At 40.2% G+C, this 23,649-nt stretch overlaps 2 protein-coding genes across 4 annotated transcripts; one reads left to right on the top strand and one right to left on the bottom strand.

Moving 5' to 3' along the window:
- Nucleotide 1: 1 nt before the first annotated feature.
- KIF20A (kinesin family member 20A) lies at nucleotides 2-8,229 on the top strand. 2 transcript variants are annotated; one of them, XM_072956949.1, is made up of 19 exons: nucleotides 2-416; nucleotides 852-1,037; nucleotides 2,207-2,296; nucleotides 2,399-2,518; nucleotides 3,100-3,238; nucleotides 3,342-3,529; nucleotides 3,616-3,745; nucleotides 3,927-4,121; nucleotides 4,232-4,343; nucleotides 4,452-4,520; nucleotides 4,737-4,880; nucleotides 5,031-5,196; nucleotides 5,306-5,470; nucleotides 5,600-5,739; nucleotides 5,853-5,955; nucleotides 6,266-6,467; nucleotides 6,599-6,690; nucleotides 6,904-7,041; nucleotides 7,676-8,229. In XM_072956949.1, the coding sequence occupies exons 2-19, from the start codon at nucleotides 873-875 to the stop codon at nucleotides 7,991-7,993; spliced, it is 2,676 nt and encodes an 891-aa protein (XP_072813050.1). In that variant the 5' UTR covers nucleotides 2-416; nucleotides 852-872; the 3' UTR covers nucleotides 7,994-8,229. The 2 variants fall into 2 exon arrangements, with proteins under 2 accessions (XP_072813050.1, XP_072813051.1); XM_072956950.1 differs by lacking the exons at nucleotides 6,266-6,467; nucleotides 6,599-6,690.
- Nucleotides 8,230-8,703: 474 nt separating this feature from the next.
- On the bottom strand, nucleotides 8,704-22,076 carry CDC23 (cell division cycle 23). 2 transcript variants are annotated; one of them, XM_006204593.3, is made up of 16 exons: nucleotides 21,900-22,076; nucleotides 21,742-21,814; nucleotides 20,099-20,236; nucleotides 18,876-18,918; nucleotides 18,275-18,380; nucleotides 18,051-18,183; nucleotides 16,322-16,499; nucleotides 16,141-16,238; nucleotides 15,914-15,995; nucleotides 11,903-12,056; nucleotides 11,663-11,782; nucleotides 11,256-11,331; nucleotides 10,864-10,925; nucleotides 10,100-10,178; nucleotides 9,903-10,022; nucleotides 8,704-9,700 (listed from the first exon to the last, which is right to left on the bottom strand). In XM_006204593.3, exons 1-16 carry the CDS (start codon nucleotides 22,058-22,060, stop codon nucleotides 9,530-9,532), a joined length of 1,794 nt encoding a protein of 597 aa, XP_006204655.1. In that variant the 5' UTR covers nucleotides 22,061-22,076; the 3' UTR covers nucleotides 8,704-9,529. The 2 variants fall into 2 exon arrangements, with proteins under 2 accessions (XP_006204655.1, XP_072813052.1); XM_072956951.1 differs by lacking the exon at nucleotides 20,099-20,236.
- Between the last annotated feature and the right edge of the window lie 1,573 nt (nucleotides 22,077-23,649).

The following is a 23,649-nucleotide window of genomic DNA, read 5'->3' as shown; positions in this document are numbered from 1 at the left end:
TCACTAGTGATTTTCTGGGAAGGAATGTGCTAAAGGACAGAGAATGGCGGCTGAAGCCTCAGGAACTCCTTTACGCTTCTTAGAAAAGAAATGCCTAGGGTTCAAGAAGAAGCGATAAGCCGAAATTCCAGGCGACCCAAGTCCAAAATCCGACAGTTGGTAACCCGGACCCACTTTGGAGCGGAGGGGGTCAAGCTGCAGTAAACCGTTTCCCAGTCTCGCCCGCCCCCTTGCGCTGATTGGTAGCTGCAGACTTCGCTGTCTGATTGGCCGAACGAACGCCGCGCGTAATTTAAAACATTGTATCAGTAACAAAGGTTCACCTCGTGGGCGGAGTTGTGCTCTTAGGCTGGGAAAGTCCAGGTTCGGAGGCTGGGTGTGAGTGAGCCGGTACCGGAGAAGTGTGGCGTCTTCGGGTGAGTGTGCCGATGTACTGGAGCCCAGCTGGGATACTTGCTCTTGCCCTCGAAAATTAGGCTTCCGGAAAGCGGAACTGCCGCCATCCTCCCTTTCTTTCTTAATACCTCTGTCCTCACTGTGGGCTTGAGGCAAGGCTGAAGATGCCTAGAGCTACTGACACCGGTGAGCAAGGCATCCTACCTGGAGCATGCCTTTGGAGCCGGATATATATTCATTCATGTTCGTGGTCGGAAATGCTGCCTCAGACTGAATTAAATGATTGACTCTTTTCTCTCATTCGCTTCCCTTTTGCTGGTAGTTGAAGGGAAAAGGGAGTAGGAGTTCAGGCAGAGAGACCAAGTTGTCCTGGGGCAAAGGAATTGTTTCTTAGAATTTGCAGCCCCTTTTGTCCCTTAAGGTTCTTCTCCCTTCCTACTCTTGTTTCTTTTTAGACCTAATCTGCCCCTGCTGTCATGTCGCAAGGGATCCTTTCTCCACCAGCCGGCTTGCTGTCGGATGAGGAGGTCGTAGTCTCCCCCATGTTCGAATCCACAGCTGCGGATTTGGGGTCTGTGATACGCAAGGACCTGCTATCAGACTGCTCTGTCATCTCCTCCTCCCTGGAAGACAAGCAGCAGGTAAAGGAGTTGGAGAATCTCTGGGGGGCAGAAAGTGATATCCTCAGCCTAATAGTTGTCTATGGAGTAGCATGGCGTCGGAAATACAGCAACTCTAGTGTTAGAGAGACCAACTCAAAATTAACAGCATAACAAGTAAAAAATGTATGGTTGTGTCCATAAGAAAACTATTAATTGCATTGCATTAATGAAACATCCTCAAATGCATACTGTCAGTTAATTAATTCTATGAGGGAAGACGATAGGTATCTGTCCTTCACCATGAGTCTCAGACGTGTTAAATAATTTGCACAAGGTCACATTGCCATTAAGTAGATGGTATATACATTCAGATTTTAACATCAACCATAATCTTTCATTTCTGGAGCCTTTCTTTCTGCTGAGATGAGGTTTCTCAGTTGCAGCATTATTGTGTCTGGGGCCAGATAATTCTTTGTTTTAGGGGGCTGTCCTGTGCATTTTAAGATGTTTAGCAGCATTCCTGGCCTCTACCCACTAGATGTCAGTAGCTCCTTCCCACTTGTGACCAGGAAACCTGTCCTAACATTACTCGATGTCTCTTGGAAGTGGCCATGGTTGAGAACTCTACTCAGAAGACTCCTCTTTTGTAGAGGTTTCATAAGAGAAGGAGCCTTGTTAATGTCCTTCACTGTGGACTACCAGAGCCTCCTAAGAGTTCCTGGGCCCAGAGTAGACAAATCTCTAAATATCTGATGAATGAACACATGATAGATGCTGTTATTAACCCCATTCTACAGATGAGGAAACTGAGGTAATGATAATTTAAAGAACTTGTTCAAGATCTCATAGTTCCTAAATAATGGAATTGGGACTCAAATTCAGGTGTGTCTGCCTCCAGAGTGCTTAACTACTGTGTTTTGTCATAATATCACATATTGATTTTCATACCAGTCAACCAGTTCTCACTCAGATAATCTGTGGCAAGCCAGGTTTTCAGGATACTGAAGAGACAAGGAAGGGTAATTAAGTAGTGAAGAAGTTCATGTAGGTTGGAAGGATTATGGAATCAAAGAATAGTTGCACAGAGTCATGTGAGGTGGAATGGGGCAGTGTTAGCATGATTCCCAGGAACTGTGCTATAGTTGCCCATCTGCTCAGAAGTAACTTCTGAGATTAATCTGTGGTTCTGGCCTGGAATTATGCCACAGGTTCCATTTGAGGATAGTACGGAGAAGGTGAAAGTGTACCTGAGGGTCAGGCCCTTCTTACCTTCGGAGTTAGAACGACAGGAGGATCAGGTAAGTTTCTGTGGAGGGAGGATTCAAGGTGGAATGATTCAGTACAGTAGAAGTTCCCAGGAATGTTTTCTTCTGTGACAACTATGTTTCCCCCCTTCTCAGGGTTGTGTCCATATTGAGAATATGGAGACCCTTGCCCTACAGGCACCCAAGGACTCTTTTGCCCAGAAGAGCAACGAGAGAGGAATTGGACAAGCCACCCACAGATTCACCTTTTCCCAGGTATGGAGGTACTGATATGTGAACAAGGGACCAACTTGTAGGGGCAACTTTATTCTCTCTTTAGAAAGCTTTTTACTTCACCGTGAGTTCCTTATATAAGCATGTTTACAATTTTAGGGACTCTTGTTATCTCCTACTCAGTGTGTCAAGTACTTTGTGTGTGTTAATTTCCAACAACTGTTATCATTATCATTTTTGTCCCTATTTTACTAACAAGGATACTGTGGCTCAGTGGGATGTTGCTGAAGTCATGTAGCTAGTCAGTGGTAGAGTTAGGACTTGAATCTAGATTCATCCATCTCCCAAGCCCCTGCTTATGACCATTATGTTGCCCGATTTTATGTGTAGCAGTGGACTTAGTGGATAGCATTTCTTAAGTGTTTGTTGATTTGGATGAAAGCTGGACTGCCAGAGAGTGGTTGAGTCCTCAGTGTTTAGGGAGCAGCTGGCAGCACTGCAGGAAGAAGATGCTTAGGTAGTCTCCAGAGCCAACAAACCAGGAAGGGATGTATCTGCTGGCTGCATAGAGGAGGAAAATGGGAGATGAAGGATGAGCCTCTGAAAACTGGGTCTATCTCTAGATCTTTGGGCCAGAAGTGGGACAGGCATCTTTCTTCAACCTAACTGTGAAGGAGATGGTAAAGGACGTACTCAAAGGACAGAACTGGCTCATCTATACATATGGAGTCACTAACTCGGGGAAAACCCACACAATTCAAGGTGAGTAGTAGGCCTCACAGAACAGCTGATTGTTTTTGCCTTTTGATGCCCTGAGTTGGGGAATAGCACTTGCCTCAGCTATCCACCTTTCTCATGCCTCCAGGTACCATCAAGGATGTAGGGATCCTGCCCCGGTCCCTGACTCTGATCTTCAATAGCCTCCAAGGCCAACTTCATCCAACACCTGACTTGAAGCCCTTACTCTCCAACGAGGTAATGTGGCTAGACAGTAAGCAGATCCGGCAGGAGGAACTGAAGAAACTGGCCCTGCTAAATGGAGGCCTCCAAGAGGTAAAGTATTGGTGTTCACAGAGGCAGAGATAGGAGTACAAATCTCTAGAAAGTTTTGTGCTTATCTTCTCTCTGGGCCCCTCCAGGAGGAACTGTCCACCTCCTTGAAGAGGAGTGTCTACATTGAAAATCGGATGGGTACCAGCACCAGCTTTGACAGTGGCATTGCTGGGCTCTCCTCCACCAGTCAGTTTACCAGCAGTAGCCAGCTGGATGGTATGTACCATCACTGGGCTCTGTGCCAAGTAACGGTAGGAACCCATTCCATACTCCCCAAAACTGCCCGGGGGATAGACCAGAGGTTGCAACCTAAGCTCCACCTTCTGAGGCTCTTGCAGGCCAAAGGGAAAATGGACTACTCTAGGGCTGATGACCTATACATTGGCTTCTTCCTCAGAAACGAGTCACCGATGGGCACAGCCAGACACTGCCCCTATAAGTGTCCCTGCAGACACTCGCTTCTCCATCTGGATCTCCTTCTTTGAGATCTACAATGAACTGCTTTATGACCTGTTAGAACTGCCTAGCCAACAGCGCAAGAGGCAGACTCTGCGGCTGTGTGAGGATCAGAATGGCAATCCCTACGTGAAAGGTATGGGAAAGCAGGGAGGCTGGCGTGAACCCTGAAGGGCACTTAGGGAGAAACTAGGAATAGAGTTTGGTGCTCCCATCTTATGTATGTCCTTCTCTCCTTGGCCTCAGATCTCAATTGGATTCATGTTCAGGATGCTGAGGAGGCCTGGAAACTCCTGAAAGTGGGTCGTAAAAACCAGAGCTTCGCCAGCACCCACTTGAACCAGAACTCCAGCCGCAGGTGGGTGGGTTGTGGAAGTCAACCTCTCACTGTGTAACAGGAAAATATTAGTCCTCTACCTGAACATGAAAGATGTGCAGTGACTTTTCCATTTTTCTTAACTTCTAGTCATAGCATCTTCTCAATTCGGATCCTGCACCTTCAGGGGGAAGGGGATATAATCCCCAAGATTAGCGAGTAAGTTTTTCCATTCAGAATTTTGGGCTTCTTGGCCATAAAATTGTAGTTGGGGGGCAGAGGAAGTCCTCTCAGGAATTGCTTCTGTTAGATTCATGCTCTCCTTCCTTGGGTACAGACATTCTTCATGGGTCTTCCCCTCCCTAGAACTATATGAAGTCCTAGAAAGCTCATAATGTATCAAGTCCTTATGTCAGATCCTGTCGATCATTCAAGGTTATCACTCTGTGATCTGGCTGGCTCAGAGCGCTGCAAAGATCAGAAGAGTGGTGAGCGACTGAAGGAAGCAGGAAACATTAACACTTCTCTGCACACCCTGGGCCGCTGTATTGCTGCCCTACGCCAAAACCAGCAGAACCGGTAAACTTTTCACTGCAAGCTATGGGCCAGGATGGCCTGGAGCTCTGCTGTTTCCTAAGAGACTTCCTGGTCATCACTGGGGCTAGTGCTAGGATACCTCCAAGGGCTGGAGTTCTGGTCACAGTTCTGTTCCCTCTGATTCCCTCTCAGGTCAAAGCAGAACCTGGTTCCCTTCCGTGACAGCAAGTTGACCCGAGTATTCCAAGGCTTCTTCACAGGCCGAGGTCGCTCCTGTATGATTGTCAATGTGAATCCCTGTGCATCTACCTATGATGAGACCCTTCATGTGGCCAAGTTCTCAGCCATTGCTAGCCAGGTAAGATGCTGTAGGTGTGATAATTGTGCTCACTTTGAGCTGGTACCGTATTTAAGGAAGATACTAGAGACTAGTGTTGGATTCAATTAAGAGTTTTCCTCTTCACTAGCTTGTGCATGCTCCACCTGTGTCACTGGGATTCCCATCACTACATTCATTCATCAAGGAACACAGTCTGCGGGCATCTCCCAGCTTAGAGACAGGAGCTAAGACAGACCCAGGCCTTGATGATGACACTGAAAATGAAGTTGACATCTCCACATATGGCAAGGAGGTGAGCATGCAGGAGAGCTTTTGGTGCAGCATCTTGATGACTACACATTTCCCATGCTAACTTCAGGTGGACCTGTGCCTTTTTAGGGCACCGGCATCTGATGACCTGTGACTTTTGTGTCCCTCCCAGGAGCTCCTACAAGTAGTGGGAGCCATGAAAGCACTGCTCTTAAAAGAACGGCAGGAAAAGTTGCAGCTGGAGATGCAGCTCCGTGATGAAATTTGCAATGAGATGGTGGAGCAGATGCAACAACGGGAACAGTGGTGCAGGTACCAGCTGAGTGACCCTGAGGGTAGGGACTAGGACAGAGTAGTGCCTCAGGACCTGCTCTCAAAGCTCACTCTTCAGAATGTTTACTCACTTCTCTTTTCTCTTCTGACAGTGAACACTTGGACACCCAAAAGGAACTATTAGAGGAGATGTATGAAGAGAAACTAACGATCCTCAAGGAGTCACTGACGAGTTTTTACCAAGAAGAAATTCAGGTGAGTTGCCCTGAACCAGCCCCAGCTAGCTGCGCAGGTTCCTGTCACTAGCTTGCCTAAGGTAAACAGATTTTATCAACTCTGGTAGGGGCAGGAATATATCTCACCCTTCTCTAGTCTCCTTAGTGCTTTGCATGTGTCAGTCTATGTTTGATGAATTGATTAAGGGCTTGTTTGGCCAAGAAATAGTTTAAGTGCTAACAAACAGGCTTTCAAGGCCCAGGCATCAGGAAGTTTTAGTTCCTTGTTCAGTCATCTGTTCCTGCAGGATCTGTCTGACTCTGAATTGTATTCTCTGCTTCTCTCTTAGGAAAGGGATGAGAAGATTAAAGAGTTAGAAGCTCTCTTGCAGGAAGTTAGAGAGCAGCCAATGGCCCATCAACAATCAGGGTCTGAACTGTCCCTACGGCGGTCACAAAGGTTGGCAGCGGCTTCTGCCTCCACCCAGCAGTTCCAGGAGATAAAATCTAAACTTGAACAATGCAGAGCAGAGCTAAACTCCACCACTGAAGGTGAGGAAGGACAGGGAGCAGAAAGAAGAACAGTGTTCAGGGGAAAGCTGTTCTTTAAACTTGGGCCTTCTGACATGTAAGTCCAAAGTTAGAAAGCCTACACATGTAAGGTTATTGTTTCCTTCCCTCAGAGTTGCAGAAGTATCAGAAAATGTTAGAACCACCACCCTCAGCCAAGTCCTTCATCATTGATGTGGACAAGAAGTTAGAGGAGGGCCAGAAGGTAATTACCTTTCTCCGTTACCAAAGCTCTTGCCTAAGGCAATTTCCAATATCCCTGGTTCATGTGAGAAGGTGTTTTTTGTGCACAATCCAGGACAGTGGCTACTTCATTCAACTAACCTTTCCAATTTTACTTCTCTTCAATTTCTCCGATTCCTCCAGATCACCATCCTGGTTGATCTTGGCCACAATTTGGTTCCTTCTCCTTTTCCAGAATATAAGGCTGCTGCGGACAGAGCTTCAGAAACTTGAGGAGTCTCTCCAGTCAGCAGAAAGAGCCTGTTGCCACAGCACTGGAGCAGGAAAACTTCGCCAAGCCTTGACCACGTGTGATGACATCTTAATCAAACAGGTTAGGGCAGCCTATATACCACTTTATCTCCCATCAGCCCACTCCAGTGTTTATGTGAGAAAGAAAATGAGGAGAAGAGGAAGGTAAAGATTTTTAGGCTAATCTTAGTTTCTCTTCCTTGCAAAATAAAAATCACCATTCACAAAATACAAGCACTATGGTACAAAACTTTGTCATAACAACCCTAGGGAGGTATATACTATCATATTTTATCCCAGATACTTAGATTCTAAGAAGCCATTATTTTTATGCACTACTAAGACAAAACAATAATGATTAAGCTATGACATTATCATCAGTAAATGCATCTTGATTCTAGATACTAAAAATGTTTTTAAAAAATACATCTTAGACTAATTTGATACCCAGGAACTGGGGCTCTTGGAGGCTAAGTAAAATTATTCAAGCTCATACCACCTTATATGTTAGAAAATAGAAGTCCCTTCTATTCAGTGCTGTTTGAGTCTTAAAGAAAATAGCCCCCTATTCAATTATAAGCCCTGACTTTAAAGAGTTAATCTTTGTAAAAACCGTTGTTAGTAACTAGTAGCAGATGGCGTGCATTTTCTTGCCTTCTTGTTTCTCTAATATACCAGACAGAAATGTTTTCTGTAACTTTATTGATCTTCCTTAGGATCAGACCCTGGCTGAGCTGCAGAATAACATGATGCTAGTAAAACTGGACCTTCGGAAGAAGGCAGCATGCATTGCAGAGCAGTATCATACTGTGCTAAAACTCCAAGGCCAGACTTCTACCAAAAAGCGCCTTGGTGCCAACCAGGAAAACCAGCAACCAAACCAACAGCCCCCAGGGAAGAAACCATTTCTTCGAAACTTACTTCCCCGAACACCCACCTGCCAAAGCTCAACAGACTGCAGCCCTTATGCCCGGATCCTACGCTCACGGCGGTCCCCTTTACTCAAATCTGGGCCTTTTGGCAAAAAATACTAAGAGAAGGAGAGAGCAGTCATTGCCCTGATGTGGATCAGCTGCTCAGCTTAAGAAACAGGTCTCTTTTAAGCTTTACCACATATATACCTGGAACTATCTAGAATGCAATATGCAAACACTAGTTTTTTTCCCCCCTTTTGTAATATAATCACCTATGTAATCTTATGCTTTCTTACTTATATGTTTTCTATGCACACAAAAATGTTATATTAAATAAAGATATTATTCACATTTTTTATTTGAATTCCAAATTTAGCATAATCACTAAAATAAATTATAAAAGGGGCAGATATTTTGAAAATTAAAATAGCATTCAGGCCCCTGGGAACTTTGCACAGGCATGACGTAACCATAAAGAAAGTAAAGAAAAGCTTGGTAAGAAATGAATTCAAGGGCCATTAGATATTCTAAACCTTCCTTAATATAAAATGAAGTGTCATGTATTAGCAGGTGAATGGGTAACAAACTTGTTTTGGAACAAGAATTAAAGAAGGGTGGGTCCTGAGTTCAGAATAACCCATAGCATCTACTGTACAAATTCATTACAGTAGATACTATAGTCATAGCATATTACCTCCTACTGAATACACATGTACAGGCCTGAAACTGTCTGAAAGCAAAGCAAGACTGATTCCCTTTACCTTGCCTAATAGGTGAAGGCTGGGAAAAAAAAATTCTGTTGGAGAGAGGAGTTAAAAAAAAAAACATAATTACATCAAAAATATTTATTAAAACAGAACAACTTGAAGAGTTTATTCTTATTTGTACAGTCAGTCACAAAAGTTATCACTCCCAAAAGTCCGTGAAACTTTCTTACTTTGTTTTAGTAAGGGTACAGCTAACTCTACAGACATCTTTTCCCCTTAGTAGGGGCCATCAGCAGCTCCATGCTCTGAGATTCTTTTTGCCCCTTCAACTCCAGTAAATTACTTACAACTTGAAAGCTTCTAGGAGACTCCTCAAAACCATGTTTTGGAAGAATGGCTCCCTAGTAAGAACAAATATACAGCTTCACTCCATTTAAACCTAATCTCTGACATCAGAATAGTCATGCTCAGCAAATAAAAAAAGGATGAGTCATGTCTATCCAGTGCCTTGACCTTCCTAGGGTATCCAGTGCCCTACTGCCAGCAGAGGGTAGAGGGGGCCAAATTTTCTCCCTTCCTTTTTTGCCTCACTAAGGAAATCTGCTCCCAGCAGCATTAAAACTTTATTCCTGTAGCACTGCCTGTGCTAAAGTGCTGTTAAAGGGATTTGGGGGCAGGGGAAGGTCTGGGTAAAAGGCCAAGATCTGTAGCCACTCTGAACAGAAGGGAGATAGAAGTGCTTCAAACTGGCAAAAGACAGTGTCTGTTTCCTGCCAGGATTCTTCTGTCAGTCTACTCTGAAAGTGATTCTATAAACTGTCCCCAAGGAGCTGTTCCTTTTGTACAAACAAAAAGAACTGAGGTCCTTGGAAGAATAGATGTGGCTGTTCTTTACATGAAGGTAAGGCTTAATATGAGTCTGGCAATGTGCTGGCTTGAAAGTAGCCAACTATGGTGTGACTGAAGACAGGTTGAGTGGAGAAACTCTGCGTGTGGGAGTGTTGTTAGCAGACAGTGAAGCAGGGAGGAAAAAGGGAGCAGGCATCTCTGTGGAGGGAGTCTCGCCTTGGTTTCGAAGCTGTAGGATTTGCCGGAGCAAGGCCTTACCTTCTTCTCGGGTCTGAAACAAAGTCAGACAAATGTATCAAAGTATGTCCAAGGCTGTTCTCAACAACTGGTTCTAAAACACTGCCGTATAAAATCCCAAAGAACAAGGTAGGCTTTCCACTTACCTCCTTATCCACCTTCCACCCCCAGATCATAGTAAAGATCACGTGTTTGAACCTAAAATCCAAACCTTTGATTAAAGAACTGATACTCACATCATTGAATGCACAACACTTTTGGGCACAAGTTGAAGCTTCATCCCACAGCTTGCACTTAAAATAGTACTGGGCCAGATAGCGGAAAGCAGTGCTCTCCTCTAAGTGTTCCACTATTTCCTAGATAAGGAAAACAGGAATGACTGAGGTGATAAGAGTAAGATTAGCAACCCAATTCTCATGCTCATGACACATACCCCACACGAATAGATATCCTGGATGTATTTGATGTAACACTGGGCTGCCTGTTCTGACTCAGTCAACTGTTCATGAAGCCTACAAAAGAAATTGGTCTTTAAGTACAAATCAGAACTCAAAGCAAGCTAGTGGTTAAAAAAATAAAAGCACACAATTAAGACAAAAAAATGACAACGCACAGACAAGTAAAACGGCACACTGGGACCCAGAATAATATTAGTGCATAGAGGTGATAGTTACTTCATCAAAGCTTAGAATGATTACTCTGCTACTGGTGAAGGAGGGAAAGTCAGTAAATTACTGAAGTTGGATAATACACCATTGCAAAAATTCCCTGTTAATACCATGAGTGAGATTAAGAAAAGATACCAAGCAATTCAGATTATTTATAAGAATGAAGAAAAGAACCAGCAGAAATAAAACTGCATTTAAGAACCACTTTCCCTATTTCTGACTTACTCTTTATTTTCCCAGGCCTTATCAGGAAAAGATCAATACCTAAAGTAGTCTTCCTAGACTGCTCTGACCTAAAATTTTCACTTCATTTCTTTCAATTCATTTTCAATCCCTTGCCTGACAGGAAAGCAATTCCCTCTCAAAGAGAAGTTGCATTCTCTCAAGTCAACATGGCTAAATTTCCAGATCAGTACTCATACACCATGCTACATCCCTATATTCATGTAGGATGCCTCTAGAACATGCAGGATCTGCCATACCAGAGAAGTCTACAGAAATATCAATAGCATTTCACTCTTTCACTCACTTTGCCAGTTTCACCAGAGCCATTTTCTCCACATCTCCCACGGCATAAGCTCTCCAATAACACTGTCAAAAAAACCCAAAAAACTGGTCACTTCAACCACTGCCCCATGTGCCATGACTAATCACAGAGGCTTAGGTCCTGCAAGCCTCCCAAATGTTCAGAATTGCAGAATATAAAGCATTTTTACTAGAGTTGATTGATAAATACAAGCTACCTACTAACATTCCCACTGATGATGTCTGTCCCACTGTACTTTATATCACCTATGCATCTATAAATATTCAGACTTCCCTTTGTAGACAGATCAGAATGAAGGAAAATGAAACACAGCCCAACCCCTCATCTAAACAGCAGATTTCCTCTCAAAGTCTCTAGGACCCAATTTCAGGTACCTTTTTGGCTTCCACTAGTTGATTGAGTTTCTCATAACATTCTCCTAAAGCGACTAGCATACGGGAATCATTGGGCCTGAGAGAGAAGAAGAACAGAAAGTCTGAGCAAAGACTTTATAGAGAACTAAAGTCCTCCCTCGAGGAACCACCACCACCACTATGTCAATTCTATGACAAGAAAGGGCTTTAGTTCACTACTTCATATAATTATATTTTGTATTCATAATTATACTACTAACCCATTAGAATACACTACATAAAAATGACCAAACAGCATATGGCAAGTTTAAAACTCAGGTCTCTAAGAGTCAAAACCATTCACTGTGATTGTTCACTAGCTATCAAAAAGAGAAAGAAAAGTATCAGCCCTTCCCACAACAAACACATCATTGAGTAGCCAGACTTACCGAAGCTGGTGGGCCCGTCTATAATAATAAAGACAATAAAATGGCATCTTAAGGATTTCATAGGTCTGCCCAAGGCCATACCAGGCTCTGTAGTCCCGCTTATTGACCTCAATGGCATGCCTATGAAATAAACAAAAGACTGTTAAGAGGGCAGAATCAAAGTTAGCAACTTGCAGGCTCAATAGAGGCTTCTAACATCACACCAATCTGCTCCATCTCACCCTCCAACTAAAAGCTCACCTATAAGCCTGAATAGCAGCAGATGTGTTCTTCATTTCCATGTACTCATGTCCCATCAGTGTCCAGGCCCCAAGGTACCGAGGATTTAATTTCAGGGCTCTCTGGAAATACAGGGCTGCCTTCTCGTGCTGAGAACGCAAACTATAATAATTGCCTGATTGAAAAACAAACAAACAAAACATATATATGTATACCTGAAACTAATATAATATAGTAAATTGACTATACCACATCTTTTTAAAAAAGAAAAAAATTAGACCTATACCAAGACTTGGAGGGATTTTTCACAAGATATTGTTGAATGACAAAAGTAAAATGCAGAGAAATGTATATAATATGACCCTATTTTTGTAAGCAAATTGCCCACTAAACCCCCCATATGCGTATAAATATTTTTACGTAGCATGAAACACGCTAACACAAGTACTTTAAAGGAGAGAGGGTGTAGCAAGTAAAAAAAAAAACAACCCTGTACTTTAAAAAAATCTCCTTTATGTATAAATTATACGAGCATAAACTAGATTAAAAAATGGATTTAGATGTGTATACAGACTTACAGAGATCATGACATACTGCCAAATGAAAAAAGCAAATCACAGAGCAATTAAATATATATATAATATGATTCTGTTTTGGTAAAAAACAAGTAATAAAACTTCTATATATCTATTGTTTTTATCTTTTTCAATCTATCTAGATTCAGCCATCAGTTTGATTCAGGAGAAATCATTTATAACAGTTGTTTATATCCTGTAACTGATCATTTATGATCATTCAAGTTCACCTGGGAAAAAAAGCAAGGTGGAGGGCTTTATGTCCTATACAAGGATAGCCTTCCTTCTACCACTGACTCGGACCCAGAGACAGGAGAAGAAACAGACTCTAGGCAGTGACCAAAGGTTAACTTTTGTGTATAATAGGAGAAATGTAGTAGTGGTAGCAAGGGTACCTAAGATGCAAAAAGAGTCAGGATGACAAAGGAGATGTTAAGGAAGTCAGAACAGGCAAGTTTTGGGCAAAGATAAAGTAGATAAGATTTTTTGTATTGAACATTCATGTGGTTTCAAATCTTTTGCTATTGTAACTATGACAATAAATATCCTTATACATATGTTACTTCAAAAAAAATTTTTTTGACCAATCGGAACAGTTAAAATGTATTGAATGATTACAATGTGGTGGGCAACTTACATTGTTATAAGTGCTTGTATATGTATTAATTTACTTAATCCTCACACACAGGAGAGAAGGTTCAACTGTTATTATCCCCTTATGGATGAGGAAACTACAGCACAGAGAAATTGAGTTCAAGGTCACACATCTAGTTAGTAGCAAAATCAAGATTTAAACTCAGGCAGTTTGGTTCCAGAGTCCAAATCTTAACTATGCTGTACTGCAGTATACGCTGTGTTTTGTAACACTGTCTCTCAGAGACTGAGACTCCATAAAAGATGCAGAAAGAAGCGATCAATTCACATCACGACATAAAAGCAGAAGCAAGGACTAAACAAGTAGGAGATTCTTGCCATCACCATCACTCTACTATGTCATTCTCTCTCGGGTCTTCAGTTTCTTTTCTTCTCTCCATCCTTCTTTCTCTTTTCACTTCCTCTGAACTGGCTATAATATGAAAGCTGAAGTATACTTTTTGTCATACCTAAGGTTCCTTATTCATAATTTTTAAGGTTGGTGAGCTTAATTCAACAAACATTTATTGATCATATATCAGGAACTTTGCTAGGCATTACAAGTTTACTGGGGAAAAAATACAGTTCATTAAGAAGTTTACAAATTAAATAATTATTAAAAGAAAAAAAGGCACTCCTAATCATTACATTTCATGTATACGTATTCTTTGATTTTAACTGGCTTTAAGTTAATAGGCTGAAAAAAAGAACAGTTCATTATCTCCCCTCCTTCTGTTTCCTTTCTTCAAGTAAAGGACACTGTTATCAATCTGGTTACCCAGTCACCAATTCCTGCTTGTTCTACTTCCTAAATATCTTCTAAGTACAATAGCCTCTCTCCATTCCACCTGCCAATACTTCCGCTTGGGCTCTCATCTACCCTAGAACGGATTATTGCTTAAGTTTTTTAGAAGGTCTCCCTGCCTCTAGTCTTGCCTTTTTGTAATCCTTCCAGTACACCGTCTTCTGCTATCATTTGAAAATGAAAACCTGAAAACATTTATCACTGTCTGGTTTGAAATCCTTCAGAAGACTGCTACTGCCTTAAGAATAAAATCCAAACTTTTAGCAAGGCATAAAAGGCTCTTCAAGATCTGGCCCCTTTTGTACATTGCCACCTCCCACACCATGCTTCAGGACACTGAACTATTTCAAGCATGATGTGTCTCACACTTCAAAGCCTGTGCACTGCAATGCCCTTCCCAAGCCAATTCTTCTCCTCCCTTACTGAACTTTCACTTCACATCCTTCAAGCACCACCTTCTCAAGAAGTCTTCCCTAATCAGACTGGATTAGATACCTTTCCTATGTACTCTCATAGCATCCTATGTTTCTCTAAACGATAACACTCAACCCACTGTATTATAGTTGTTTCTTATTGGTCTTCCTCGGTAGTAATCAGGGTAGGTATTGCAATACAAAGCACAATGCCTGGCACTCAGATGCTCAAAAGATGTTTTCTGAATAAAGTAGAGTTCCATCCTCATCTTAACGGACATTATATTATACTTCATTCATAACACTCTGATACTGAAAAGACCATTTGTTCCTCCTACCTATGTTCCCTTAGGACTTACTAGTTTGTTTATTTCCCACACTAGTTTCCCACACTATACTAGTTTGTTTATTTCCTACACTAGACTACAAATTCCTCAAGGGCTAGAAAAATTTACTGAATGATTGAATTGAAATTCTCTCTATGCTGTACTACAGAAACTGGTACAGCATTGTAGCAGGTCAACTGTACTTCAATTAAAAACAAAATAAAACAAAACAAAAAAAAAAGAATTTCTATCAGTTTATTAACAACATCCTGACCTAGAAAAGTACAAATGTATGATCTAAATGCAGTGTCACCAAAGACCCAGGAATACGGTCTTTCATCTCCAGGGAACCCAGGCTTTCAATAACAACCAACCAAGCTTACTTTTATTCATCTGTTTGTGTTGACTAATTACCAGGCTTTACTAGTGTGGCCAAGTACACTGGGCCATGGTTCTCAACCAGGGATGATTCTGACCCCAAGAGGTTATCTGGTTGTATCTGAAAACATTTCTGGTTGTCACAACTGGGAGAAAGGGGTTACTGGCATCGAATGGATAGAGGCTAAGGATACCGCCAACACCCTGCAATGTATAGGACAGCCCTAGACAAAAAAAATTATCAGCCCAAAATTTCAACAGTACCAAGACTGAGACACACTAATACAGAGAAACAGGTACACTCACCTCTTTTCATAGGATTGGAAATTCTTACAAACATTTAGGTAATATTGAAGTTTAAAATATACACACTTCTGACCCAGCCTTACACTGCTAGGAACTTCTGACACAGAAACAGTTACAAAAACATGCAAAAATAAATGTACACATACAAAGATGTTTCCTGACACAATTTTTATATTAAGACTAGCTAAAACTTACATAATAGAAAATGATTAAAAATAAACAATGGCACATCTATATAATAAAATACTAAATAGCCATCAAAAATAATACAACTCTGGATGTACTAACATGAAAAGATACATTGTTAAGTTTAAAAAAAGGAAGTTACAAAGCAGCATGTACACTGATAAGTTTTTGCAAGCAAACCCTACACACGCGCGCACACACACACACACACACACGCACCACACATTTTCAGTATTCACAGAATATTCTAGAGTCACACTCACCAAGCACTCTTGGGAGTGGGGTTACAGTGAGCTTTCATATTCTATTATATACAATTTTCTTATCTTTGAAATTTTTCTTTTGTTGTTATTTTTACATCTGTATTACTTACAATAAAGATAAATCTTTTAAGAAGTAATGACTCTTACCAATTACACAGCATGTTTCTACACGATATTTATCAATCTCACAGAGGTTGTGAGCCAGGTAACTCAACTCAGACTTCATGCTCTGAAAGAAAAGAAAGACAATCTAAATATGAAAAAGGAACCCCTGTATTATTTTTCTTGTAGCTAATGCTACTAGGTGACAATCCAACCCAGGAGATTAAAGCACAAAAGAGCTTAATCAAGTTCAAGCAAGGGCAGCAGCTCACCCTGACATAAAGAAGGTTGGAGAATGTGTCCATATTTTCAATCCTGTAAGGGTCTTGTTTCCTTAGCTCATTAAAAATAGAGAGGGCTTTGTCAATATCTGCAGAAAGAAGATAGAGTTCAGAAAACAACACAGTGCTACCTTCAGAGTCTGAAGGTATTTCATTGTCCTTATTCACTCACCTCTGATATTGTGATAGGCAACTGCAATTTGGGAAACAATATATGAGCTCTTAGAGAAGCCCACATCAATGAGATTCTGATACTTTTGCAGGGCCTCCTCTATCAACTGCAACTCTGTGTATATATGAGCCAGAAAAAACTCTTTCATCCAGGTGTCTGGCAAAGACAGGAACTTCAGCTGGCAGCAGGAGAGAGAGGGACACACTTAATACACTTTGACCTCTCTCCCAAATGAACATCCAAGGAACTATCTTTATTGTCTAAAAGAATTTATCACCAAAATTTTATTACAGCACCTAATAATGAACACAGGGTAGTTCAATTAAGTGAGTAGGACTTACAAGCATAATAGGGAAGAATGGTCTAATTTGAAAAGCCTCAAAGAAAAGAGAATTTGAAATGAGCCTTGGAGGATGGGTAGAAATTGAATAGAAAAAGGGAGGGGAAGAGAAAAAAGACAACATTCTAGGCAAGGGTAACAACATAGAGGAAAAACAGTCATGATGAGTATGAGTGACTAGGATGAGGCAACTAGCTTGGTTTGAGAGGAGACTATGTGCTGGGAAGTGAGGAAAAATAAGACTGATAGGATGGGTCCTATGGTACAACAGGATGTGGGATACAATAGGAAACCACTGCAATTTTTGACAAGAGAACGACACAGTGAAATGACTGCTCTAAGAATAAGTTTGGAAACAATATGCAGGATGGCTTGGAAACGGGAGTATAAAAATGGAAAAGCCAGATAGAAACTGTCTATTACTTATAAGTAATCCAAATTTGAGATGATAACCAAGATGGCAAAGGAAACCAAGAAAAGAGATGCAGATAAGAAGGAAATCATGGCAATGTCCGATAACTGAGTAGATAAAGGGAGATAAGAGAAAAAGAAGAGACAAAATATACCTCTGAGGCATCAAGACTGGGTGTCTTGAGAAACAGTGATACTAATGAGAGTTCATCAAGATGAGAGGAAAAGAGAATTTGGTAGGCAAGATAAGAAACTAAGTTTTGCATATTTTGAGTTCAGAGATAAAACAAACTTTCAATGAAAGTCTAGTAGGCACCTAGAGATAGGTGAACACAAATAAACTGAAGTTAAGATTTCAGACACAGATTCAGTAGCATGTATCATTACTGGGGGAAATCAACCAGTCTTTGGTTCTTTAAAGCCAACAAAAGAAAGTGTGTTGTGTCTATTAATTATTGAAGAACAGCAAAATAAACTCTGCAGACAATGGCCTCTAACAATGACTAATAAAATGACTGCCGTTTATAAAGCAAACTCATATACATTATTTCATTAATTAACAAATTTCTAAATCTTTACAGAGTCCTATGGCAGCTCAGAAGACACCTTAAAAACATTTTTTAATACAATCTTTGATATCAGAGAAACCTTTCCTATAGCAACTTTGGAATTAGGAGAGAAATTTTAATAGCACTTAAGTCTATAAAACAAATTATAAAAACTTGAATGTGAAAACATGAATATAAAAAGATATTCTGATATAGCCGGATGCAAATCAAACAGCAACTATCGAATAAGAGCTAGACATTACTCTTTCAAATAAAGACCTAAATCTCAACAGTGAAAGAGACCAGAGAAAGAGCCAAGAGCTAGCTATAAGGAGAGGTTCAGCAAAACTCTTTCTCCCCTGACCCCATTATTAAAAAATTACATAAGGCTTGGAGTAGAAAAATTTTCACATAGCTCATCTCAATTTACCATCTCCTTGTCTGTAATCAAGTTACAGAGTTCTAGCCAGGCTCCCCAGTGCAAAGGCAAAACATGAGTAGCCTCCACAAATACATCAATGGCCTCTTTCACCAAGTCCAGCTTTCGAAGCACCACACCATACCTAGGAAAGAAGGAAGCAATCACAGAAGTTAATAACATCTCCCCACTACTTAGAATATCTTATACAAGATCCAAATTATTGTAACGCTTACAGATAAAGGCCAAATCCATCAAGTTCCCGAGCCTGGTGTTTTTTGCTGAGCTCCACTCTCAATTCTCTAAGAGCCTCATTTTTCACTTGTCCTTTCTCCAGGGGGCCTAGGAAAGAAACAATTTCTGATGTAAGGGAAGACTGATGCTTTTCGTTTCAGAGACCTAGATACTCCTTGTGGTATCAAACAAAGTTATACCTGGAACTTCAGTGAACACTCAAAAGCGGCCAGTGACATCTTACACAATCCATTTGCTTTACTACCAAAACCGCAACTGATAACTGGTCTGCAGTCATATTTTATTAGGCTTACACAGGTTTTTTAAAAGTTGAATTAGTTATCTATGTTTAAAAATCAGAAACCTCAACCAAAAATGTGGAGAACAGGGTAGTGCCAGGGGAAGAAAGCCCCTGACAACATCAGGCACACATTCCAAGGTAGCCCTCCGAGGCAGCTGGGTGACAACCAGCCAGCAGTACTCTCCAATCTGTGGAACCCTCCTCAGTCCACTTCCCATGTTATATTACCTGCCCAGCTCCTATAGGGATTTGAGTTTGCAACCCCTGCTTTAGTACAAAAAGTAAGAGAAAGAAATTCATACCTAGACTATCAACTGTTTCATCATCCTTCTTCTTTTCTCCAGACTGTAAGAGAAAATCAATACATAGGTCTTTTTTTAGTTTATTTTGAAACATGTTCTAAAACTAGCAGCCTGATCAACCTAAAGGGCCCAAGTCCAACCAAAATGACATCTACTATTGGTCACTAATTTTACATACCTACTCAGGGGATCCTACTGGCCAAATCTGGAATAATTTGAGTACCAAAATGATTAAGTACAGTAATGAATTATAAACAATTAAAAATATAGGAATCTTTGAGACCAAACTGATAACTAGATAAATACATAAATAAGTAGAGAAGGGGAAGATAGGCTCTTGCTTAGAGCAGAATTTACTACTCAAGTGGAGAGTAGTAAATATAAAGAGTGCTGGAGTAGAAGATCATAATTTTGCAGCATCATATCAAAGAATACTTCAGGCAAAAATTAACAATGAATTTCTTGACTAACAAATATTTGGATTGTTGACTCTTTTTAGCTACTACAAAAAAATACTTCACTGAACAGCACTGTACATGTCCTTGTGTACATATTTAAGTATTTCTATTGGTGAACCAGTTCAGTTTCTTAAAGAATTGTTTGGTCACAGTATTTCAAATTGACCTAGTCTGCCAAAATTGACTTCCAAAATGGCTGTATGAACTTTTACTCCCAAAATATGGGGTCTACTACCCCACAACTTTGTCAATAATGAACATTATCAATATTTTTATATTTTCTTTCATGCCATCATTTTTTCTTAACTTTACTTATGGTATCTTCTTTTTTTTAACTGAAGTATGATCACTTTACAATGTTGTGTTAATTTCTGGTGCACAGCATAGTGATTCAGTTTATATATATATATATATGTATGTATGTATGTATATACACACACACACACACACACACATACTCCTTTTCATATTTTTCATTATAGTCTATTATAGGCTATTACAAGGTATTGAAAATAGTTCCCTGTGCTATACAGTAGGCCCTTGCCATTCATGTATTTTATATATAGTAGTTAGTATCTGCAAATCCCGAACTCCCAATTTATTCCTCCACTCTTGCCTGATATCTTCTTTATTATTAAGTATTTATAAAGTACATTCACCAAGTAGACTATTGCTAAGCTGTTTAAAAGATTAAACTTTTTCCACTGGGGTTCTAAATATGGATGCTTCACTGAAGGCAGAATGACATCTTAAAGTGGCCCTCACCAGATATCTAGAATACATGTACAGGAAATAGGCTTTCTTGCTATTGCAGCCATGCAGGAAATGTGCTGCCCGATCATATTCTTTAACGTCAAAGTAGGCCTTGGCCAGTGTGTAAGCATCCATATCCTGGGCATCCTCCTAAAAAAGAGACAAGTTTATGTAAGTGGACAACTAAAGTTCAAATTCAAGAAGCATATTAATTAATTTCAAGATGTAAGAAAAAATAATTATTTCCCTATTCATTCCCCAAAACCTAATATTTGTTTATTTATTTATTTACTAAGTAAAGTCATAGAACTTTTTTTTTTCAAAAATAAAAAGCTGGGGGGGGGATTAAAATTAAAAAACAAAACCAACACACCCAGAAACTTGTATTGTTTCTGCAAATGTAGTAGGAAGTTGCATAGACTTTAGTGTTAGGGACTTGGATTTAAACTCTGACTCCTTGATTTTCTGGTTTCATGACATTAGTAGGGAAGTTACTAAGCTTCTCTGAGTATTCAATTCCGCCATCTGCAAAGTGGACCGAGTAATACAGATTTGGCATAAATAAAAAGTGAAAAAATCATAAAAAATATTTGGCTTTAATATGTGACATTCCCTTCCTTCTCCAGGTTTTTAAATTCCTACATAAATGCAATATACTGTGCAATTACTCATATTTTTTCTACTTCAAGAGAAGTTTTGACATGTTAGTATTGCAAAAGCGTAAAACACAGCTGTAATTCTCCATGTGAAAAAAAAAGAAACAATGCACATTTAAGGTAAAAACATACAATCCTCCCACATTCTAGAGATAAGTTGATTAAAACTTTAATAATTTCATTCTCCGCATCCTTCTTGCTCAAGTATTACCAGGACAAAAGTGTAACGAAAACATACTCAATGTTTTCTTCATTAGATGAACATGGCCTAAATGTGGTCATTCAGCTTAGGATTCTGGTGGCCCTTTCTACACCCACTCACCATATGCTTATTTCTTCCCCCGCCCCTCTCACCTGCATTATACCTTTTGGATTAAGGAATATTCATTGTTTTTAAGCACAGGGGCTGGGGAGAATCAAGAAATGGCATCTTCAGGAAAAACAAAATGGATTATGATGAAAATCTTTCACACTACACAGACTATGTAAACATATATACTATATAGATCATGCATTAAAATGTATTCTGGTCTCATTTAATTCCCTCAATATCCCCATAAAGTAAATACTATTATCTGCATTTCACAGATAATGAAACTGTGGCATGGAGGATTAATTAAGTAAGATGCCAAAAGTCACTAGTATGACTGAGATTTGAATCCAGCACTATCTGGATCCAAAACCAGTTTCGCATTGTTGGAAAAACCTTTTATCCGTCTCCTCTTTATGAATATTGTCTAAGTTGGGGTAAAAAACCTAAAAGGCTAAAATCTTAAGCAAAGATTGTTTACTAATTTTCTCCAGCTTAAGTAAGAGCACTACTAAATCTTTCAAAGTGTTGCAAAATCATACAGATAAAATCGCATAAAACACTCAGTTCGTTAAATGTTTCTATTTCCTCTACAAACATTCCTACTAAGCAGTATGCTCCCCTCCCGTGACAAGGCACTCAGTATCTCTTCAGATGATGGGGAGCGCTTGCTGTGAAGACCTCCTTACCTCTGTAACAGGCGGCGGCGGCTGCAGCTCGGACAGAGGCAACGCCGGGAGGGAGAAGGCCAACTCGGCAGACCTGGAACATCCACAGAAACTGAATCACCTCAAGATCCCCAAGACCAAGGATCCAAGCCTGGTCCCCTCGGACCCCGACATCTCACCATTTGCTACTGTGCAGTAGGCCCCGCTCCCGGGTAAGGCCTGCGATGAGTAGCAGCTGCTTTTTAATTTCCCGCAAATTTGAGAAATCAGCGCTGGATGACAGGACCGGCACTACAGCAGCGGTCGCGACCACCGGGACTACAGTGGAGCTGGCAGCCATTTTCGTGTCTCAGCACTCCAGCCAATCACCAGCGATAATACTAGCTGTTGGGATAAACCAAAAAAGTCTGCCTATTATTGGCGGGCCCTTGCTCCGGAAAAACCAATCAGAGATAGCTCTTCTCGTAACGTCACTTAGAGGCCGAGAAAGACGCAGCAATTACATCTCCAATTGGCCAAGAGCTCCTGGCGCGGGAAAGTTAGAACGGGAAAGAGGGGGGAAAGTCACGATTTCTGGGCGGGGCGGAGAGGAATGGGTAACTGGGAAAAGTGGACTGGGGAGCTAGGGTTGGGTGTATGCGCAAGACTGCAGATTGGAAAATGCCCTGCATTTTAGGAGTGATGTGATTGGACTAAAGACAGAGTGTAGTTCGTGGCAGATTCTGTGCTACTGGATGACAAAGTGATGTTATGTGTCTAGCAAGGATTTCTGGTGTCCTCTAGATTTTTCCTTAAGGGAGGAAGCTGTATGGCCACAGGTGGAGAATTCATCCTCTTTATCCACCCTCTTTCTTGTCCGGTGGGGGAAGATAATTAACATTTATTGAGGGCTTACCTTGGGACAGTTTCTATAATTTTACATAATCTGGTTTAACCATTAAAACAGCTCTGTGATATTTGTTGTCATTCCAATTTTACAGATAAGTAAACGAAAGCTTGGAAAGGTTCAATCACTCCAGGATATAGTCTAGTTTATAACCCAGCTCTGACTCCAAAACCCAGAGTTCTTAAACATTACATGAACGTTTTCAACCTTGTTTTGTTTCTAACCCTTTCATAGTAACAACTGGTTTTGCCAACTCCCTTGGGAAGTTTTTTTTAACCATTTTGTCATTCTTTGTGTGTTATACGTAAGTACTTTTAGGTAAAGCATGTTGTTTAGATTAACATTATTAAAGATTGTATTATAAAGTTAGCTTTATTGCACCACACTATACAGTATATGAAGGCAAAATCCTACTTTTTTCATGTTCAGAAGTGATGCACGCTATATATTTGTTTTAAATTTATAATCTAAGAAAAGAACATTATCTGTTAGCAAATACAAGAATTACATTATACCATACATCTTCCCATTATATATATACTGAATGTAAACTGAGTAAATACTGACACATAGAGTGCAATGTAACTGTTTATGGCTTTATTTAGATAGTCAGATAATGCTTTAATGACTTGTTTAGAATTCTTATATTTTGCCTTTTTTAAACTTTTATTCTTTAGTGTTTGTTTTTTTAGTGGAGATACTGAGGATTGAACCCAGTACCTCGTGCATGCTAAGTACATGCTCTACCACTAAGCTATACCAGCTATACCCACCCCTCTTGCCTTTTAAAATTTTGTTTATTTTTATAATTGTCTATAATTTTATAATTTTTTAAAATTGTTTGTTCTTTTTTAGGGGAGAGGTAATTGAGTTTTTAATTTATTTTAACAGAGGTACTAGGGATTGAACACAGGACCTTGTACATGCTAGGCATGTGCTCTACCACTGAGCTCTACCCTCCCCCCTATAATTTGATAATTTTTATGTTTTTATTTTAAAATAATAAGAAAATAGAGATGATTTCAAGAGGCTCTTGGCAAGCA

The sequence above is a fragment of the Vicugna pacos genome, chromosome 3 (assembly GCF_048564905.1).
Source record: "Vicugna pacos chromosome 3, VicPac4, whole genome shotgun sequence".
In the NCBI taxonomy this organism is placed as follows: Eukaryota; Metazoa; Chordata; class Mammalia; order Artiodactyla; family Camelidae; genus Vicugna; species Vicugna pacos.
This window is presented reverse-complemented; position numbering and strand designations above follow the sequence as displayed.

Bases quoted from the DNA above. Each gene is read 5' to 3' on its own strand.
- KIF20A (XM_072956949.1), top strand. From the start codon at position 873: ATGTCGCAAGGGATCCTTTCTCCACCAGCCGGCTTGCTGTCGGATGAG. The intron at 4,344-4,451 runs GTGGGTGGGTTG...CTTAACTTCTAG, and splicing joins AACCAGAACTCCAGCCGCAG to TCATAGCATCTTCTCAATTC. The intron at 4,521-4,736 runs GTAAGTTTTTCC...CGATCATTCAAG, and splicing joins ATAATCCCCAAGATTAGCGA to GTTATCACTCTGTGATCTGG.
- CDC23 (XM_006204593.3), bottom strand. From the start codon at position 22,060: ATGGCTGCCAGCTCCACTGTAGTCCCGGTGGTCGCGACCGCTGCTGTA. The intron at 16,500-18,050 runs GTAAATTGAGAT...TCCTGCTGCCAG, and splicing joins TGATTACAGACAAGGAGATG to CTGAAGTTCCTGTCTTTGCC. The intron at 9,701-9,902 runs GTGAGTATCAGT...ACTTTGTTTCAG, and splicing joins AGTGTTGTGCATTCAATGAT to ACCCGAGAAGAAGGTAAGGC.